Below are 21,771 nucleotides of genomic sequence, written 5' to 3'. Positions count from 1 at the left end.
TCGGGTCTACAACACCTCTCCCATCTCAAGAGCCCACAGCACCAACCCCCCCACCCCACCAGCCCTCCAAACTCCCTCAGGGGAGCCTCTCCTGCTCTCCTTTTGCAAGCTGAACCCAAATCTCAGACTCCAGCACAACAGGCCTCCCTGTAAGGAGAGACCCCACTGGCACTGGTCCCACGGTCCCTCCTATCTGAACCCTCTGTCCTACTCTATTACTCTGTCCAGCCCAACTCACACGTTGCTTCCACCTCCTCCCCTCCCTCACACCGTGAGTTCCTGGGAAGTGGAGGCCGGTCAGCATCACCCCCACTTCCTCACAGCACCCAGCACACAGGGGGTGCTGGGCACATGCCTGCTGCCTTTATGTGCGTTGGGAACAAGAGACAGGGCCACATTCAAGGAGCACCAACGGGTATGGTACATCAGGCTTCCAAGGTCAGAGGTGTTAGGTGGCCCATTTGGGATTTAGACCCAGCCGGTCTCACTCCAGAGCCCGTGCTCTCTCTGGCCCCCTCTCTCCATCTTGGCGAGTACCAGCGGCATCCAGCACCCACCCCAGCTCGCTACACAGCACCTGGTACAGATGGATCTCCAAGTGAATGTCGGTGGAAGCGAGCAAATGGCCCCTGCACTACCGCACCTGGGCGTCCCCTCAGGACTCTTCCCAGGATCCTGCCCTCCGGATAAAAGCTCCTCAGAGGAGTGGGTTGGCGGTGGCTCCAGCACTGGCTCCGTAGCGCTAATTAACCCACTGTTCCCAGAGGAGCAGTCCGTCCCGGGGCTGGGCCTGGGAGGCAGAGCCGCGCACGTGGGGAGAAAACTCAGCTCTCTAGCTCCGGCTGGGGAGGAGGGCCTGGAGCTGGCCTCAACAGCACCCATGCCGTGCTCCCTGATGGGGCAGGGAGGAGACCAGGCCACTCCCTGCTGAAGAAAGCTGGAGCCGGCAGGCTGGCAGGAGCCTCAGGAAAGAGGCAGCAAGGAGCGCTGAGGCGGTTAGCGGGGCTCAGAGGGCAGCACCCCATGCAGGGAGCGGGACAGACAGCTCACGGGTGTTGCCTTCTTCATTCAACCCCCACTGGACATCTGCTGTGTGCCAAGCACTGTGCCCGTCGGAGACCCAGAAGCACAGTGCCTATTTTCCTAAAGCTTCCCCTCAGGACAGGGCAGAGACAAACGAAAAATAAGGCAAATTGAGATGAATGGTTTATTAGATGGAGATGAGAACCAGGACAAAAATACAGCACCATCGGGAATCGGGGGTGGTGACGGGGTGGGAATGTGGAATGGGATGAAATTCTTAACGAGGGGGTCAGGGAAGACCTCGCTGAGATCTTATTTGAGCAGAGGCTGGAGGGCGGGTAGTCAGGAGGCACACAGGAAGCGTGGGGGGTGGGGCACTCACGCAGTCGGAAGTCTCTGGGTTGGGGGGGGGGGTCGGGCAGGTCAAGAAGGTGAAGGGAAAACACTCCCAGTGTGAATGAACATATCAGGAGCTGAGTATAGACAACCGGCAGAGAGCGTGGAAACGAATTAGTGAGAGATGCATGGAAAACAAAGCACCAAATCATCAAAGAAATCAGTCATTTACTCCGCCAAAAGCAAATGTTGTACAGGAAAGGCAGTCACCCTGGCTCCCCCAGCTCAGCTGTGCATCCATAGGGCCTAATGAGGTCAAGGGGCAACACGGATGGGGCCTGACGTCATGGCATAATGACATTGGGAGGGGGAGGGACGGGAAGTGTGCATGGCACACCCTGGGGTGGGGGACAGTGGGGAGGCGGGTCCTCCGATGTGAGGTGCCAGTACAGAGAGAGGTGATGGAAAGTCAAAACCTGGCAATGCAAGCATGCTGTTTGGCATTGTGGAGGAAAATACTAATCCATCCACTAACAGGAAGAATGCAGAGAAGGGGCTGCTGTTTTCCTAGACCTGGACCTTGTAGAAGTTAAGAGCCTCAAAATATACATATAATTTTGATACAAATGTAAATGAGGAAGAAGGGAGTGCAAGAGCAGCTCAGTGGGAGAATTCTTACCTGCAATGCGGGAGACCCAGGTTCCATTCCCAGTCCATACACTTCCCTCCCCTCCCACCCAAAAAAAAACCAACAAATGGTGCTGCAATAACAAGATTGTCAAATGGAAAAAGAATGAAATGTGACTCCCACCATATAGCATACAAAGAAAAAAAAAAACAAGGAAGAGAGGGAGCTAAGGAGGAAGGAAAAGGGAAACCCAGGAGCTCCCCACCCACTGAAGACACTGGCAGTCAGGGGAGAACTGAAAGCAGCAAGGAGGGCTGCCTAGAGGAGACGATCCTTGAGGAATAGTAGGATTTCAGTGGAGGGAGGGCAAGGCCTGGGCTTTTTGCTTCTCCAGAGCCCACCCAGCCCCTCTATTCCCTCCTCAACACGGGGCCTCTCCCATCCAATCCATGAAGCAGACACGTCCAGTCCAGATATTCTAACCCTACAGGCACTCAGAGGCCCCCACTGCTCTTGAGACAGACTTCTCACCCTCGGGTGCATCCCATTCACCAAAGTCTACCTCACACTCCTTGCTCCAGGCACAGGGCACCTGAGTTGATTCCCCACCCCCACCCCCCCGCCCCGGGACTCACCTTTTGCCTCTTAGCCTTTGCACATGCTGTTCCCCACCACACTACTATCACTTTTCCTTGCCGGGGAAAGCCTGCCTTCTCCTGCAGGCCTCACTTAAGATGTCACCTCTCCCACGAGCTGTCCCTGATCCCCCAAGTCTATCTTTTCAACATCAGTCCCTAAAATGAAAGAGTAAGGGAGTGGGGTGCTTCAGAGATAGAAAGAAAATCTGATGTGCCAACAGCTGCCAGGCCTACCTCACCCAACTAAACAACCCAGAGGGACAACAAGGAGGACGCAGCTGATGCTCAATCTCAGCCGCATCCCTCCTTCAGTCAAGGGGCTCCAGGCACTCACACTGCACCCCACCCCTTCCACAGGGCCCAAAGAGCCTGCCCAGGACAGCAGGTTTCACCAAAAGGTGGCAGCTAGGTCAAGGATGGGCAGCCCTTCCCACACCTCAGCCCCTTTCTTACAGGAGACACCACATGTCACGAACCTCAGTCAGATGTCTCACCATGCTATCTCTTGCCATGGCCCAAATAGTTATGTCTGCGGGGTTGGTGCCCCAACACAGGGGTGTCAGCTCTCACTGACAGCGGGTCTCGAGTGTGGGGGGCAGACCCATCTTGCAGCCATGACCCATGGCAGCACTGCTTTTCCCTGCCCCTGCCCCTGCCCCTGCCCGCCCCACCACGCACAGGGCACAGAAAGTAGTTGTTGGATGGAGCTCTGGGCTGAGATCTAACAGGAGAGACCTTGGCCTGGAGGGCTTGGGCTGGGTGGCTCACCAGTCAGGGTTCCCAGTGCTCTCTTACTCCAGGGAGTCCAGACTTAGAGGTCTTCTGGGATTTCCTCATGGGGTTCTTAGCCTGAGAGTCTATGCCAGGGTCTCCGAGCTTCGGAAGGGGGTCCAAATTGAAAGGCACCAATTCCGGAAGTTCTATCATAGCAGAGAGAGGGGTTCTGGGCTTGCAGTTCTATACCAAGAGGGCTTGTAAGGGAAGAGCCGCTCTGGAACTTTCTACAGGAGGACTGGCATTGGGTGAGGGCAGCTGGGTCTTCCACGCCTTGCCCACCCCAGCCTTCTCCTGAGCCCTATCCCCCATGCCACTGTTAGTAGACCCTTTGCTGCTGGGGCTCCAAACCCGGTCCCTCTGCACTGCAGGAGCAGGATGGCAAGATGAAGCAGGTCGCACACCACCCTTGCACGGGGACACACATCCCAGACCTGCTATGGAGGGACCACTGTGCCCAGTGCCACAGCCGGCATCAAGAACCAGAGGGCAGCCACTTGCAGGACCATGCAGCCCTTCCGGTCAGCTCAAATCCTAGTCCCCAACCCAGGGATGTCTCAGAAACAGGCCAGGGAACCAAGAGGATGGGACTCTCTCCCCACCTCCCCAACACACACGCTACCAGGTGCTCACCCAGTGGCCCTCAGGACCCAAATGGGATCTTCTCTGTGCACTTAAGATGTTGGCTGAGACAAGGCTGGGCTAGGCCCCCAGGTACAGTAGGGAGGGCAGAGCTGAGGGGCGTCCTGGGTCTGGAGAACAGGAGATTTGGCCTGGCCGCATCCAGGAGCAATGTCAGGGCCCCAGAGGCCCCACCTCCAGGAAGCCCTAGGAAGTCCACACCTCAGCTTTGCCCAAGAGCAGCCTGAGTCAGAGAGTTATGTACCCTTCTCAGTATTTAGGGGGCTCCAGCAGTGGGCGACCCTGTGCACTGTGACCCCACCCAGCAGGCCAAGTGTGGGGAGCACTGACTGTTTAAAAGACCTTACTGAGAGCTGCAGGTGTAAGTATTTGTTTCTATGGAAACCGCAGGCTCTTTAAGGATAAGGACCATGACTTTCCCCAAGGTTAGGCACAAGCCCACAGTAGACGCTCAGGAAATGGATGGATGGAGGAGTGGGGCTGAATGGGTGGGTGGATGGATGGGTGGATGGGGGGCTGGGAGGTAGGGGAGGTGGATGGATGGATGGGTGGATGGGCAGGTGGGTAGGTGGATGGATGGATGGATGGATGGATGGATGGGTAGGTGGATGGATGGGTAGGTGGATGGATGGGTAGGTGGATGGATGGGTAGGTGGATGGATGGATGGATGGATGGATGGATGGATGGATGGATGGATGGATGGATGGATAGATGGGTAGGTGGATGGATGGGTAGGTGGATGGATGGGTAGGTGGATGGATGGATGGATGGATGGATGGATGGATGGATGGATGGATGGGTAGGTGGATGGATAGGTAGGTGGATGGATGGGTGGATGGATAAGAGGGTAAATGGATGGAGGTTGGATGGGTGGGTAGGGAAGTGGCTGGTTGGATGGGTGGATGGATGAAGATAATTATTTTTCTTCTATCTTCCACTGAAGGGTCAGTGGCCTATCATATGCATGTTCTCTCTGCCTTGAGTCAGAGTGATGCGGAGAGAACCACACATCACTTGTGCTCCTAAAACCTTGTTCTGAAGACAGGAAGATTCTTGGGATTTGGTCTGGGAATTGGGGCTGGGTTCTCTGCAGACATTTATTCACCTTCTTCCTCTAATATAACAGAACCTCCCAATACTCATCTTAAGCTACCTCATAGTGAATTTTCTGAATTTCTATATATATAAAAAAAATCATTTAGCAAAAAAAAATCTGTATCTACAGTGTATGGAACAAAGGAAGATTTCAAAGCTCATTAACTCATAGAGATGGTATGTTACTGGGAGAATATGGGTTGTATAATTAAAACAATTTAAATCCGATTTTAAAAAGACAGTGGGCTTTACTGCCTGCCACCATCTTTCCAATTGAAAGAAAAACCAATATCTTGAGTTTTTACAATTACTGTAGAATTATTAATTAGAACCTGCTTAGCTCCCCGGAGTTACTGATAAGATGAGATATTCCTTGCAAAGCAAGTATGAGCCCATCTTCAGTGCAGAGAGGGGGCTCAGCTGGGCGCACAGGGCGCCTGGAGGCTGGGAAGGCCCTGGGCCCCGGTGCCTGAGTGTTCCCGAGTCTGGCCCAGGCGCCCAGGGTCAGGAAGGGATGTGGTTCGCAAAGTAGGGACTGTCCCTACTGGAGACCTCAATCTCAGATGAGTGAGTTAGCTGCCCGGCTCCCAGTGTCCTCTCTCTCCAACTCAAGAATACTGTACCTGCAAGGAAGAGCCAAGGAGGTTTGGGGAGGGGGTGGGCCAAATGGCAGTTCATGGGCCATCTAGGGACTTCTCTTCAGGGGGGCAGCAGGGCTGGAGGAGCGTGCCAGGAGCTGTGACAAAGGACCCCTGTCAGGTGAGTATCTACTGCAGGCCTGGGGAAGAGGCCACCACTTCTTCACTAATGGCCCATTTATTGGCTGGGCCCGGCTATACGTTGGCATCACCCAAGAAGCACTTAAGGGACACCAGTGCCCAGGCCCACACTGGTATCTGTCTGAGCTCCCTGGAGGTGGGCACAGGGTCTGTTGAGTTCACACATCCCTAGAACAGTGCCTGGCATGGAATAACCATCTGGGCAGGGAATAAATGGGCACCAAGTGCATACAAGCCATATACAGATGCTATTCCTTTGGACTGTAAAAACAGTTCTTCAAGGTAGATGGGCATATCCCCATTTTACAGATGAGAAAACCAAGGCTCGGAACCATAGGGGAACACTGCTAGTAAGAGGCCGAGGAAGGATCGCGGCCAGCACGGTGGCTTCCCACTGCCAGGGACCTACATGTGCCAGTATTGGGCCAGAAGCTGCTTGCCTCTGAGGCCCTCGGGCTCTATGGGGGAGGTCAAGACCAGCCCCTCCCACACTGGCTGCTGATGGTGGCAGAGTGCACTTGGAGGACAGGATTTCCAGACACTAGAAAGGCGCCCATCCCAATGCCCAAAAATCCCACCACTGGGTCACTCAAATGATTCTGGGAAAATTCTGAGGTCTCTAGACAACTCTGGTGACCTACCTTACTCTCTTGGCCCACATTTGACCTTTGCCATGGAGACCAGCTGCCCGCAGATGTGACTGGCAGCACCCCACTCCCTTGGCACCAAGACCCCCTTGCTTTCCACCTATGGAGCCTGCCTGGCCAGCCAATGGGACAGTGAGCACCCAGGACGGCTTCGGTCCCTAGAGAATGGGGCCAGGAGATGAGTGCTCAGAGGGTCTCCAGTGCAACCGAGCCCTAGCGGCCTTGGCAGTGATGATGCACCTTCTATGTCTCAAAATGAGCTGCCCGTGTGGGAGCCTTCGTCTCGGGCTCTGTTTTATAAGGCGAATGGTGGAGGACTCAGGCTGCGACATCCTATGAAATGCAGAGACCTCTGTTGTAAGCCATCGCCATCTAAATGGCACATGTAATAGCACCACTCAGAGAATGTCCTCCCTTCAGTGGACAGAGGAGGCCACCCCTAGAGTGGAAGGACAGAGAAGTTGGAGATACCAGACCTACACCAGTCCTTGGGTGAATGGGAGGCTCTGGCAGAGGCCAAGCCTGACAGCCTGCTCTTCTTCTCCTCTTCTCCACTGGAGAGTTGTGGAGTATTAGTATGGTGGGGAGGGATGGCAGGCAGCCAATGGGGCCGGGCCACAGCCGTGTAGGAATCTTGAAATCTCCAAGAATGGACCCCTCCCTCTCTGGGATCCTCAAGGACAATCCCACAGCCCAGCCCCTAAGGAGTCCAGAGCACGGACACCTCTCAGGGGAAGCCCTGAGACTCCTGCGGAGCCCATCAGCTTACAGACACCACTGGCTCCCTCTCCATCCAGGCCCAGGTCCCCCCAGGTCCTGCCAGCTGACATCTCCGAGCTCTCACCTGGAGGGCCCTGTCTCCCTATCTTTCCCTGACAAACTCCCATTCCACACTTAAGACTTGGCTCAGGAGTCGCCTCTTTCAGGACGCCTTCTGTGATTTACCCCCAGACCTAGGCTAGGTTAAGCACCACCTCTGCGCTCCCACAGTGACCCCCTGGGCTGGCATCATTCTCTTGTAGCACAGATTGGTTGCACCCTTAACCCACTGTCTGTCCCTGCCACGCCTGGTTCCATCCATAGCACGCAGGGAGAGTACCCAGGAGGCCCAGGCCCTCATTGCTGGATGCTCCCTGCAGCCCATTCCACAGAGTGGCGTCTGTCCAGGCTGGAAACCACACTCTCAGCCCCAGCTCCCCTCACACCCCATAAGGAAGCTCACATTTCTTTCTCCGTCCCCCGCCACTTACTTTTTCCAGCTGAAGTTAATAATTTTAAAGTAATTAAGTCTAGCAAACCGTATCCGATTAACTAAGGACTGGTGGGGGCCGGAGCTGCCACATCCTCGCCTCTGCCTGGGCCAGTATCTGGAGGGCAGGTCCAGTCTCAGGGAGCCCGGCCACCCCAAAGCGGAGATAACCTCTCAGAGCAGTCAGCCGCCTAATGAGACTGCCAGGGGACTTCTTCACGAGAGAAGGCAGAGCCCGAGTGCTGCATCTCCGTGCCAGGAGGATTTCTAGTCAATTAGTCGTTCAAAGCCAGGCAGGTGCTGGAAACAGAACTGGCTGGCGAGGCCACCCCCTTCCCTTCCCACCCTCCTACTGCTGCCCAGGTCGAGCCCCCTGGGGTCTGCAGCAGCTGGGGGCAGTGTCCCCACCTGGCAGAAGGGGAAACTGAGGCTGGCCCAGGGTAAAGGGCTCAGCCGTGGCTATGCTAAGGGCTGGCAAGGCCAGCCTTCACCCCCCTCGCTCCCTCATCAGCCCCCCACCCACAACCAGCTCACTGCCTTGCAAGCCCAAAATGTTTCTGCAGGTATGTGCCCAACAGCTCACATGGACTCAAAGGTGTGCAACCTCTGTGCATACAAGGTATATACTGTGGTAATGTCAGACAGTCATTCAACAAACACTCATCCAGCCCCTGTGTGTGTCACACCCTGCAATGGGAGCAGGGGTTCCTGAGATAAAGCTCATGCTCCCTGCATGCACAGACCTCCCAGGTGGTGCGGGAGGAGGATGTGGATAAGAAAGATGGAAGAAAAGAAAGGGTGTGGCAGCAACGAGGTAAGCCACCTGGCCAGCAGGCTGCAGAGCAGTCCAGGAGGCTTCCACAAGAGCATGACGGAACTGAGGCAGGAGGCAATGGGAGTGAGCCCTCTCTCTGGCACAATGAGGGTAGAGAGCACATGGTGGGGTTGGCAGAGATGAGGGCTGGAACCCAGGCTGAGGGGCATGGGCGTCTTCCTACAGGCCCCAGGGGCCCTTCTCTGGGCAGGGGCCTGGGCTGGCATGCGAGACCCCCGTGTGCAGAGCGTTCAGCAGTGAGGCCCGGGCAGAGCAGGACACAGGGCCCCGCCCGGCCGCCCCAACCACCCAGGCGCCAGGCAGGCGGCCGGACCCCCTTTTCCCCCAACCTCTCGCTTGCTGCTCCTGATTGCCTGTGGCTGATACTCGTCTCTGGCCTCGTGGTCCCTTTAATGAAGTTAATTTCCTGGCAGGAGCTAAGTGGCTTGACACAGTCAGACCCCCCGGGCCGCGCTCAGGCGGGCTCCCTCTGATGAGGTTTTGATCATTAACGACAACAGAGCTTCAAAGCCCCTCCAGTCCCTGCTCCCGGTGGTGGGGGGGATGCTGGCTCCAACTTCCTTTGAGGCTGTGGGGAGGGGGCAGTGACATCCCTGCAAATGGTCTCTGCCCACCAGCTCCTGAAGGGCCAAGGGAGGCAGGCAGGGTAGGGGCGTCAGGCAATGTCTCTGCCCTCCCCCACCCAGAACCCCCAGGTCACCAGCTCCCCTCCTCACCCGCAGCTGCCCCTGTCTCCCCAAGCCCACCCAGCGATTCTCAGGGATCCTGGTCCCGGCTCATACCGAGAGCCAGCAGCTCACACACCCCCAAATGGCTAGCACCTGGAGCCCAGGGCTTGCTTCTCTTTCCTCAGGATAACCCTGCACCCTGCCCCGTCCCCACATACACGCAGAGGCAGCACCTCAGACATACAAGGGAGATGGCCAGGCCAGGCGTCCTGAGCTCCTGACAAGCAGCTCAGGAAGGGAGGCGCTGTCCCTAAACGGGCTTCCGAAATTATTTTCCACTCTGTCCAGTTAGCATCTGAGACCCTTCCAGGATGGCTATTCCTTCTGCATTAGGATTTGCAAGCGCCCCAACACAGGCAGTCATGGCCAGGGAGAAGCAATACCATCGGGTTCCATCTTTTCTTGCCAGAAAAAGGATCCTCAAACCCGAACGCTTGACCAGGAAGGAAGAGTCAGCACAAAGGGGTACTCGGGTGGTAGGGGAGCTTGTCATGAGTTGAGAGTGCTGTGTCGTGGTTAAACTGGGTCCCTCATAATGTTATATTGAAGTCTGAATCCCAGTACCTCCGAATGTGACCTTCTTGGAAATTGGGGTTGTTACAGGTGGAATCAGGCAAGTTGGCATGAAGTCATAAAGGAGTAGGGTGGACCCTTACTCTAATATGGCTGGGTCTTTAGAAGAAGAAGAAATTTTGACAAAGAGAGATAGAGAGAAGGTGGCCATGCTGTGGAGGCAGAGATTGAGTTATGCCATAAGCCAAGGATACCATGGTTTTCCAGCCATCACCAGACCCCTACGGACACTTTGATTTTAGACCTCTGGCCTCCAGAACTGGAAAACAACAGACTAGTATTATTTCACATCACCTAGTCTGTGGGCTTTGTTATAGCAGCCCCAGGAAATTAAAACACACCGTAGGTCTCCAGGCCCCATAAACCACATTCCAGGGACCCAGAGTGGTCCCAACCCTAACGACAGAACCATACACAGCCACAGGCCAGGTCACAGTGAGCAGAGGTCCTGTGTCCATCCGGGGACTTTTACTGAGTGCCCAGGACTGGCCCCACCCATGTTTGGACAAGACAGACACACTCATGCCCTCACAGACCTGACTCACCCCACAAACACATGAATAACAAGATTACAGGTGAGGGCGAATGCAAAGGACAAGGACACTTTGACAGAATAAACCATAGGTCCTGCTTGGAGCCAGGGGGCCTTCTGAGGTGGCAAGATCGAGGGCACATCTGAAGACTGAGAAGAAGCCTTCTCTGAATGTACCAACAGGTATTGGGTAACAGTGGGTAAGCAAACTGACAGGTACTGGGTATCAATGGGTGAGCACATTGACAGATACTGGGCACCAATAAGTGAGCATACCAGCAGGTGCCACGCAAAGAGCCTTCTGGGTGGAAAGCAAGTGCAAAGGCCCTGGGGTAGGAGTGTGCCTGGCCTGCTGGAGAAGCAGAAAGAAGGCCAGTGTGGCTGAAGCAGCAATAAAGCAGGTGAGGTCAGCCCGTGTCAGGGCACATGGAGTCTGGGATCTGAATAGGGAGTATTTGAGGGGGTTTCAGTAGGAACGGGAGGTGATTAGACAACTTTTCATAATTCTGGCTGCTGCATAGACAGCAGCCTGGAGAGAAAGAGCAGAGCCAGGAGCAGTGAGGAAGCCACTGCAGGGTGCAGGCCGGAGCCATGGCTGCAAGAGGTGGGGGTGGAGGTGAAGAAAAGTTGGTGGAGGTCAGGTAATGAGGGTTGCCTACATGGTGGAGGTGGGGCAGGGAGCAAGGAGAGCACTGACTTGGCTATCAGCCTTTCAAGTTTCCTGAGAAATCTGCTTCGTTCTCCTCATCATGTGGTTCCCCATGCTACCTGGTTGTGCTGAGATGACGGTGCATGATGGGTGACAGGGATCAGTGGATGACCGTACTGACAGGTACTGGGTATCAGCGGGTGAGCTTACTGACAGGTACCAGCTTGTATGCATATTCATTGATACTTGTTGCTCAGCAGGCCCGCTGTGCATTTCCAAGCAGCACGAGCCAGTGTACAAGCTGGCTCGTGGCCAGGAAGGAGAGACAGCCCTCTAGAAGGCAGAAGTGAGACTCACAAAGCTCTGAGCAAACTGAACTCTGCACTTGGAGTCAGATAATCAATCACAAGTGTACAAAATTTCCCCAAAATTTCCCTTTTCTTGGGAAAAAGTCCCGGAGCTTGAGAGGACAGGCAGTTTCACCCAGAACCACAGGACAAGGTGATGCTAGAAGACAAAGTCCACCCGGGCTTCAGGAACGTCGGCAGGGCACCCAGACAAGCCATGACTACCCCCCTTGTCTGCACTGGTCACAGGACCCCACCGAGATAGCTCTTGTGTGCCTTCCATTGAACACTTCCTCGGTGCAGGCTAAGTTCTCTACAGACATTACTTCATTTGGTCCTCAAGACAACCCGTGAAGAAAGGTGCCATTCGCCCACTTAGAGGCAAGAAAGCAGAGGTCAGCCAGTCCTTTTCAAGGCACATCAGGGCCTCTGTGGCACTTAAAAAGGGGGCAGGTGAGAAATCACCAGGGTTCCAGGACAATCGTCAAACACTCAAAGGGCTACGGGGTGGAGACAGTCCTGGCTCAGCACAAAAAAGTCAGAAGTGAGAGTCACCGATCCTCAGAGGTAGCAGGACTTCAGCGCATCTGATGCAAATGCCTCACTGAAAGATGAGAACACAGAGACCCAGAGAGGGGTGAGCTTGCCCGGGCCCCTCAGCAGTGCCATGACCAGCCGGGAGCCATCCCAGGCCAGGGTTTTCCCTCAGCCCTTCCCTTCCCAACCCTCCCTCAGCCCAGGCTTGGCTTGGTGGGGTTCACCTTGCTGTCGACACCCAACCTCTGTGCTGTCTGCTACCCTGCATGGCTGGGCCCCGAGACAAGCTGAGAGGAGCACTGGGGAGACCCACCCGGGGCTCAGTTCAGATCTCAGAGCCTGGGGGCCAGAGCTCAGAGGGTGGCCTTTCCTTCTCCCACCAGGCCTCTGAGTGCTTAGAAGATAGAAGGAAGCCCTCAGCCCCCGTCCTGGGCTTTTGTGCTAAGCAAGGAGGAATGCCATCAGGGGAGACCCAGGAGACAGCTGTCCGAGTCAGGTGGGGCCAAGTTTGCAGAGGCTCAGGCTGTACTAGGGGTGCAGAGGTTGCTGGGAGAATGGGATCTGAGGGGCAGGAACATGGACAAGCTGCAGGGGTGCGGTCCAGCCTGCACAGCCCATGTCTCTGTCCTAATCCAGGTGGCTGCACCTTGACAGGGTCCAGAGAACAAGGGGTGTTGCGTAACATGGTCAAGGACCCAGAAGGATAGAAAAAAAGGTGGCTGGGGCACAAGGAAGAACTAATGGATACCGCATGCCAGCACCCACTCCCTTAAATCCACACATGTGCCCCAAGGCAGGCAGCAGGTCTCTGACGGGCACCCTAGTGGACGGCTGCTTGCCAACAGCCTCCTTCTTGCCAGGCATACCTTGTCCCCCAGATCCACTGTCACTACTTGAGCTAGCCCCATTTCACAGATGTGGAGACTGAGGTTCAGAGAGGGAAAAGGGCCTTTCTAAGGCTGCACAGCTAATTCATCACAGAGTTGAGATTTGAACACAGACCTGTCTGATTCCTTCTCACCAAATAGAGCAAGTTACGTCTGCTCTACAGCCAGGGCTTTGTGGCCTGGGCCAGGCCAGCTGCATTTACTTCCTCCTGTGCACTCAGAGCAGGCAATGCTGCAGCAAGATAGCAACATTGGGTGGTGACAGTCAACAGGCCCCAGGTGAGCCAGGCCCATCAAAGCCAACATCCTTCCAGGTGCCCTTGGCACACCTGGAGAGGCTGGGACCAAACACCTCACCTGCCTTAAATGACACACAGGGTGCAGGACTCGCTCCTACAGCTGTCCCAGATCAGGAATTGGGCCCCTTGGGGTCCACTCGGACTGATGATACGACAGTCCCTTCCTTTTCACCCAGCAACTGCTCAGCATGCTGTGCTGGACTAGGCAACCATCTCCCAGAGTGAGCAGGTGAGAAATGGAAACATGGCCCAGCCTCCCAAGGGGGTCTAACAGGTCCAGCTCAATAAAAGGATACCACCTGGAAAGCATGCATGCAGTGAGCCATGCAGAAAAGTCTGCAAGGTGGAAGGGAAGAGAAAGGAGTATAGTACATGTTTGCTATGACAGATACAGATGGACGTGTCAACAGGGCAGGCAGAATGAGGGAGAAAGATGGCACGTTCTACCCCCACGGAACCTGTGACTATGTTAGGTTACATCACAAAGGGCAACTGAGGTTGCTAATCAGCTGGCCTTAAAATAGGGAAATTATCCTGGATTGTCCAAGTGGGCCTGATGTGATCACAAGGGTCCTTAAGCATTGAAGAGGGAGCAAGAAAGTTGAGAGAAGGAGACATGAAGACAGAAGCGAGATCAGAGTGATGCGCCCTGAGAAGGACACAGCCCAGCATTGCTGGCTCTGAATATGGAGGAAGGGGTTCAGGGAACAAGGAATGCAGCGGCTCCTCTAGAAGCTGGAAAAGCGAAGGAAATAGGCTCTCTCCTCCATCACCCCGAAGGAAATGCACCTTGGTTTTCGCTCAGTGAGACCCATGTCAAACATCTGACTTACAGAATTGCAAGAAAATAATTTGGGTTGCTTAACCAACTGGATTTGTGGTCATTTGTTGCAGCAGCAATAGAAAAGTGGCTTATACTGTGACACTAACGTCACACTTGGAGAGACCCTGACGATGCCTCCTTGGCGGACATCATGAGGGAGGACAGGTTCAAGTGGACCCACTGTCCTGAGGGGAAACCGAAGAAGAGACCAGAGGTCTCAGAGTTCAGGGCCGGAGGCCGCCTAGCAGAGCCACGGGTGACTGGCTTGGTGAGTGAAGGTCAGTGCGAAGCCCCAGGATCTGATTGGTAGAAACAGACAGATGCTCAGCAGGACGTCAGCAGCCCTTTCATTTCATTTCAGTGTTGCGTTTAGGGAAAACCAAGCGAAATTTGTGTGATTTTTTTTAAAACAATTCTGTGCTTATTGAAACAAAAAGGAATACTGCTTCACATGCATTCCTATTTTTCCTGCCTTTCCTTTAAACTGTTATCTTTCCACACTGTAACAGATACCTATGCCATAACCAATAGCTCACATCTTTTACCCACAGTAAGATAATACCGTGAAAGATGACTCTCATTCAGCCAGTTCTTTTATGCATTTATACAAGTGAAAAGCCCCTTTAAAACAACCTAAAATTTTTGTATTTAATAACTTAGCACCTGTTCTGGTATCGGAAAGACAAATTTTCATACTTAAAGTTAATATAGGCATTACCAACTAAGTCTAAAACACAACAGTTTAAAAGTTTAAGCACTATGTCTGTATTACTGTTTAACTTTAAATCTTCATCAAATGCATTTGATTAAATATGATCACTTCTTTTACATAAATTGACCAACTGTCTTAAAAGAGTAGTGTTCCTAAGGAGCGTGTAAAAATCAACCTGAGAAAATTGTAGGTATAAATCTTAGAACCAACATCTCAGAGTAATAATCCTGCATATCTCAGCATTAAGTGATCCAATTTAAAAAAATAAATAAATAAGTGGTTTTAAACATTGAAAAATAAATGCAGCCATTAAACATTGTAAAATATGTTTACCAATGGCTCATAGTGATTTCAGAAAGAGGCAATGATAAGTTAAATGAGCAGACAGCAAAATACCCAACAGAGCAGAATGGGAACTCAGCATTTATAAAATCCAGTGGGGGGAGAAAAAGACTAGAAAGAAATCACAGTGGTAGAATTCAGAGTAACTCCGTTCAGCCTCTGGGTGCTTTCCTGCACTCCCATGTTTCCTATAATGAGCATGCATCGCCCTTTTTTTTTTCTCTTTTTGCATTTTTAAATTAGCACAGGCTCATTGTAACAACACGTCTTGTATAATCTGGAAAAATTTGCAATAAAACACCGTAAATGAAAAGGTCAGTTAGGGTCGGCTCTCAAGGAATTCATTAAAGAAATGCTGCAATGGAAAATACAAACAGCCCAAGAGACACTCAGGTGGGTTCACAGTTTGGTCAGGGAGCAGGGAGGGAATCAGTGTTTACTGAGCAACTACCGCAAGTCTTGTGCTCACAATTTATGCATATCTCATCTCCTTTGTTCCTCACAATAATCGCACATGGCAGGGACTGTGATGACCACTCTCTAACAGACGTGAGAACGAAAGCCGAGAGCAGGAGTGGGACATTCTCCAGGGCACACAATGACGGAGTCAGCAGGATGTGACCCAACACTCTCTGGACTTGACCAATGTCCCTGCGAGGAGCTGCCACTCAAACCAAAAACAGGGCAGGTCCATTGGGAGTCCCGGGGGCTTGTCCAGCCTGCAATGGAGGCTGAACCCCAGGCTGCATTCACACTTCATCCCACTAGACATGCTTTCCTTTCCCTTCCAACTATGTCTTCCGTCCCATGTCCTGCTGCAGTGAACGTCCAGGACCAGGAGAAAGGTGTGGTGTCCATCAAGTCAAACCATGGGCTAGAGAAGCATCCCCAGAGACCACAACCCAGGAAGCTGAGCACCTGCCCAGCGAGACCCCGGGCAAGGAAGCCTTCTAAGCTCTACTATGCCACTCCTGGAGGTCCCAGTAGGGCTGTCTCGTCCCACCCCTTACAGGCATCCAAGGGTTATGCAAGATCATGGGATAACAATGTGGATTTCTCCTTTACAGCTCATAGTTGAAACCCATGCCAACTTGTACCCAGCACACACGCTGGGCAGCATGCAGCCTAGGGACAGCACCTAGCCCGGGTCCCTCTTGGACAGTGTCAACCATCAGAATGTAACTCCTTAGTTCCACACACACACACACATTCACACACTCTCACACCCTTCTGAAAGTGTCTCTGCTGGCCAATCTTGGAGCTTGATTCATTCTTCCAGTTATACAAATAGAGAAACTGAGATCCAGGAAAGCAAAGTCTAGACCCGAAGAGGCCCCTGGGGGGAACCCCATGTCTTGAGAGCAAAGTTGCACTGGGGCTTAAAGGCTGAGTGGCCCAGAGTTATTTTGTTCGGCTCGCTCTGTGTTGTTTAAATTGTTCGATTAGCTGAAAATCAGGAGATTTCACATTAAAATCCAGATTGAGGGCTCCTCTTTTAAAAAAAAAAAAAAAAAACAGCAGATCTGCAACACTAGAACTCCATTCCCAAACGACAGAACTGGCAGATTCTGTTGACAGCTGCTCCTATCAAAAAGATGTTCTCTCCAGACCCTACCCACTGGACCCCAAGGGGCCCTGATGCCCAGTTCATCCACCTGCATGGTACCTGCCTGAAGTTGTAATCCCAACCAAGCAGCATCTTCAGCCCCCAGGGAGCTGCTGATGAGACCAAATGAATGGACCTGGAACATTCAACACTTCAGAGGGTGAGCCTACAGAAGTATGGTTATGTCAACAGAGAAGGTGGAGGAAATGAAGCTGGGGACACAAGTGGGGTCCCCACCACACCGTGAGCTTCTGGGTGCAAGAAACATGTGCTCCCAGACTGAGTCCTCAGCTCCTGAGCACAGAGAATGGAGCTCCCCAGAGATGGATTATGTGTAGACAGTGTCAAGAGAGCAGGAGGCACCATGAAAAGTGAGGCATATCACTGAATGAACGTGCCTGAGCCCCCCAAATCCCTACCCCAATCAGGGTCACTCCTGCTAAAGGGCCCTGCTAAAGGGCCCACCCCAAACACCAACAAGTTGTTATGATGAGGGCACAACAAAAATAAGTCCAGGGGCAGAGGCATCTGGGGACAGGGAATCTTGGTGGGACTACGTTTGGTGGCCAGACACCAAAGAGGGGCAGGGAGACCTCCTCCCAACACCTCAAGAGATGTCAGACAAAGGGCAGGTGCCAAGGCTAGAAACAGCAGTTCCCCCCACAGGCAAAGCCAGCCCTCCCTCTCCACCCCAGAAAAAAACACACGTGAGACTCTAGGTTTGTGCGACCACTCAGAGATATCCTCAGACTTTCAGACCCCAGAGTTGGGCACTCCTTCCCGCAGAGCCGGCCACTCTCCCCACTCTGCTGCCTCCGAGAACACCAAGACTCCAAAAAGACCTCCCTCCAGCACAAAGACCTTCTGAATCCAGACCAGAGTGAATCACAGAGTGACCCTAATCTTGCAGGTGCCCAGGGCCCAACACAGAACACCCACCAGCAGGAGGGTTCAGCCTGTCTTCCTGCAGGTGGGAGGAGAAGACAGCAGGGCCCTCAGCCAGCCCACCACCTCTGCTACACCCACTGCCCAGTGGGTTCCTCTTGCCAGGAAACCCTGCACCCAGTGTCTCCACCTGCACCCCGCAATCCACCCCCCATCTTCAATATCTGGGGATGGAGGACCTCAAAGTTGAACTGATGGTTCTGGGGAGAAGGCAGAGGGAAGGAAAAGGAACTAGCCTACAGGTATTAGGGTGGGAGAGAGCCTTAGGCCTGGACTAGGAAGCTGGTGGCATGGGGAAGGAAACTGGATTACAGAGCCGTGAGCCAAGGAGGGAAAAGCAGAGAGGGGCCACTGTGGCCAACGTGCCCGCTGCGCACCTATTGCCCCAGCAAGCGGGACCCACCCGAGTCAATGGCCGAGGACAACCGCAGCCCAAGCACGGGTGAAGATTCCCCCGCAGCTGGGCCTGGCCCAACTCCGTTCCTTTCCTGGGCAAACAGCGCCCACCTCCGGCCCAGGCGGTGGCGCTTCCTCCCGAGGCAAGCGAGCGAGCGAGAAGCTGGTTCTCCCAAATCTGCAGGAGAAGCGCGGGCCCGGGCTCTGAGGGTGCTGGGCGAGAATCACAGCGCCAACCGGACTGTGCTCCGGAGAGGCAGGGCAGGGAGGGCTCAGGCCACCAGACGCTTCTTGGGTGGCGGCGAGAAAGACATGAGTCCACCGAGGACAGAGGAGCTACTCCCGACACAGGTACCCGGTATGTGCGCACGCCCACCCACAAACACCCGAGAAACAAAGACGGCCCCGGAGCCACCCACGCCCGCGCGCGCAGACCTGCTCCCCGCTGTGCCGCGGGCGCTGAGCGCACACACGCGCCCACAAAGCCCGAGGGAGGCAGCGCAACCCCCGCGACACACCAGGCTAGGATCCCAGCTTGCCGCGCTCACCAGCATTCTGCTCTGGTCCGGATGCGCAAGACTTCGGGGCGCCTCTCCTTTGGGGAAATGGTGGGTGGAGGCGGGCGGGGGCGGAGAGAGGGTGTACAAGGAGGGCGCGCGCCGCTTTTCCGCGGGGAACGCTGAGACCGCCCAGGCGCACAGGGGTCTCAGCCCGGTCTCATCTCGCAGTCCCGCGGCGCCCCTTCCGATCCCCGCTGCTGTGCCACCGCGCAAGCCGCGACCCAGTCGGTCCTAGGTGGCCGGCCGCTACTCACCTTCCTGCACGGCCTGGAACGGGTTGTTAGCCTCGATGACCTTGATGGAGTAGGTGATCTTCTCGCTCTGCAGGATGTCATCGTTGAGGCTCAGGTCGGATACAGCCAGCTGGAACACCCTGTCGTCCTTGGCGGCGTTCTCCTCGAAGATGGCACCTGGGGGGAGAACAGGGATCAAGACCAGGCCTGGAGAGGAGACTTCCCCCTACTCCCTCCACTCTCGGGTCAAGGGGCTGATTGGACCGCTGGTTGCGGGTGGGAGGGAGGGCGGGGCTGGGGGTCAACTTGGAAGGATAGTCCAGGGTTCTTTCTGGTCAATCCCCGCAGGAATAAGTGTCCCACAAACAATGCACACACGTGCACACAACTGATACGAATTACACATGCACTTCACACAAGCTGCCACCAGGTCACACATACCTGTCTCACAACCAAAGCACCACATGTCACAGCCATTCCCCACACGGTGCACAGAACCAAGCTGGGTTGGTCTGAGGAGGCACCCAAATGTCCCGACGCAGCCCCCCTGGGCCCCATCCCATGAGTCAAAAAGTTCCCGGGGAGGACAGTGTCCCCCACCCCTTTTGCAAGGTGGAATTATGACTCCTGCCATGCGTGTCCCGCGCTGAGCTGAGTGAAACAAGGCAGGTTTCCAGCTGGCTTTCCTGGACCGAGGGAGCTTCTTTACCCAGGGGCTTTGGATAGCCAACAGCTCAGCCCCAACCGCGCTACTGATCGGCCCACGCTGGGCAAAGGGCCCAGAAGCCGCGCGACGCTGCTCGGCCCGGTGCCCTGGACTCGGCCTCCTGCTCTCCGCTCCTCCCCCACCCCCGCCCCCGCCCCCGCCGCTTCCTCTTCCTGCATGTATGCTGGGGGCAGGGTAGTTTCTAGACCCCTCAGCGTTCTGACCCGGCAGGGTAGCGAGACCCATTATGCGCTGCTTTCGAAAGGACCTTCCAGAACCGCGGACAGCTCCTCCCGGACGCCTTGGGGCTGGCGCTCTGCGCGGTTAGCACCGCCACCGCCCGCCGGCGCTTCCAGACGACATCGGTCCGATTCGCCTCGCCGGAGCACGGCCCTGCAGACTGTGCTGTTCGGGAACCCCCACCCTCTCTAGGCCCCAAAGGCTACCACGGTTCCTGGGCTGACCTAACGATCCCCGGAGCAGGGGGACTGGGCGGGAGGAGGGAGGCCCCGGTTCCATGCTGCACCCAGAGCCGCAATGCTGACCGCGAAACCCGCGTCCTCGCTGGGGCGGGAAACAGGTTTGGCCCCGGGCCCTTGCTGGGGACGCTGGAGCTCAGCGAGCCCGGGCCCCGTCCCTCTCACCATGCACCCCATTCCCGCCCCGCCTGTCCCATCATCCCTGTCTTCTCCCACCTCCCAACCCCCCAGTTTCTCTATGCTCTCTGGTCTTTCCCAACTTCCGGAAAGGCGACTGCGGAGGGGCTCCCCCTAAGTGACCACTGTCAGCCCCCCAACCCAACTTCCCGAGATTCCTCCCGTTCCAACTCCCACCCACTCCCTCTCTGTGCGCCCCCTCTTCCTTTCCTCTCTCATCTCTCCCGGTTCTCTCTCCATCCATCTCTTCCCGCTCAGCGAACCCCATCCCCATCACCACCACCACCACCACCCCCGCTGCCCACGCTTCTTCTCTCGGCTCCCCCACCCACCACCACCACCAAGACTTGGACCATGGAAAACTCAAGGATTGTCCAGGATTGGGCTGCAATCGCCACAATCAGACACACAAACACACAGACAAGACACACAGGCACACACGAGGGGAACAGCAGTGTGTCCACTCTAACAGGCGGACAGTCATGCACGCATCAACACACGCTCAGACGGCCCCACACACCCCAACACCCTTTCGCAGTGCCACCAACACAGCACCGAGCACACACATTGCAACAACACACGCTAACACCCACCACCCGCACACACACGGTGCCTGTCCGGCCCCTTTGATCCGGCCCAGCCAACTTGGCGAGCCCCGGGACGTACCCGCCCCCCGCCCTGGCTGCTCAGAGCTGTGCGCAAGGTCTGCCCGAGCCCGCCAACGGCCGCGGTCCGGGTGTGGAGCCGCTGCCCTACGTGGCGGCTGAGGCCGCGGGGCCCCGCGCAGGGATCCGAGCCCCGGGGAGCCGCGAGGCACCCGCGGGAGCCCGCAAGAGCGCGACGAGGCGGGTGCACAGCCCTCCGCGGGGCGGCGCGGCCCTTCGGGGGAGCACCGACTGCCGGGCCCCTCGGCCTCGCGAGCCGCCAAGTTTGGACGCCGCGCACCCCCCTGGCGCCGCCAGGCCCCCGCCCAACCCCGACCCGGCCGCCCGCCGCGCTCACCGATGTGGATGATGGAGTCGGCCCGCACCGACACGCACTGGCATATCCAGGGGAGAAGCCACAGCGTCAGCGCTTCCATGTCCCCCGGGCGCGCGGCTCATCCGCCCGGGCCCGGGGCGAGGCCGAGGGCAGCCCGGAGCGGGGAGGCGCAGGTCCCGGTGCAGTCCCGGGCCGCTCCCCGGGAGAGCCGAGCCCGCCAAGCGCCTTCCCCCGGCGCGCCCGCCCCTGCGCCCTGCGCCCGCCCCAGCCCAGCCCAGCTCAGCGCGTTCGGGCTCCCGCTCCCGCTCCGGTGGCGGCTGCGGCGGCGCTGGCAGCCCGAGCCCAGGCCCGGCGCGGCGGGGGCGGCCCGCGGCGGCGGCGGCGGCACTTCCCGAGGCTCGGGCGGTTCCGGGGGCGGCAGAGGCGGCGGCGGCGGCCCGGCCGGCGCGGCGGCTCCGGGCTCGCTGTGTGTCTGAGCCCCGGCGAAGAGCGAACTGCGGAGGACGCCCCCTCCCCTCCCCCTCCCCCTCGCTCCGCTCCCCCTCCCCTCCCTGCCCGCCTCCCTTCCCTCCGCCCGCCTCCCGACCACGTGACTGCGGAGCCTCAGCCTCG

At 56.0% G+C, this 21,771-nt stretch overlaps 1 protein-coding gene across 1 annotated transcript in view; it reads right to left on the bottom strand.

The window, feature by feature from the left end:
* GRID1 (glutamate ionotropic receptor delta type subunit 1) overlaps window positions 1-21,259 on the bottom strand; it is a 729,341-nt gene extending 708,082 nt beyond the window's left edge. Inside the window, exons 1-2 of the mRNA XM_077124708.1 lie at window positions 21,181-21,259; window positions 18,838-18,993 (exon numbers count right to left, since the gene is read on the bottom strand). Coding sequence (XP_076980823.1) covers window positions 18,838-18,993; window positions 21,181-21,259 — 235 coding nt within the window. The remainder of the gene's footprint in view (window positions 1-18,837; window positions 18,994-21,180) is intronic.
* Between the last annotated feature and the right edge of the window lie 512 nt (window positions 21,260-21,771).

Source organism: Tamandua tetradactyla, chromosome 13 (assembly GCF_023851605.1).
Source record: "Tamandua tetradactyla isolate mTamTet1 chromosome 13, mTamTet1.pri, whole genome shotgun sequence".
In the NCBI taxonomy this organism is placed as follows: Eukaryota; Metazoa; Chordata; class Mammalia; order Pilosa; family Myrmecophagidae; genus Tamandua; species Tamandua tetradactyla.
The sequence above is the reverse complement of the archived record's forward strand: the minus strand, read 5'-3'. Positions and strand labels throughout refer to the sequence as shown.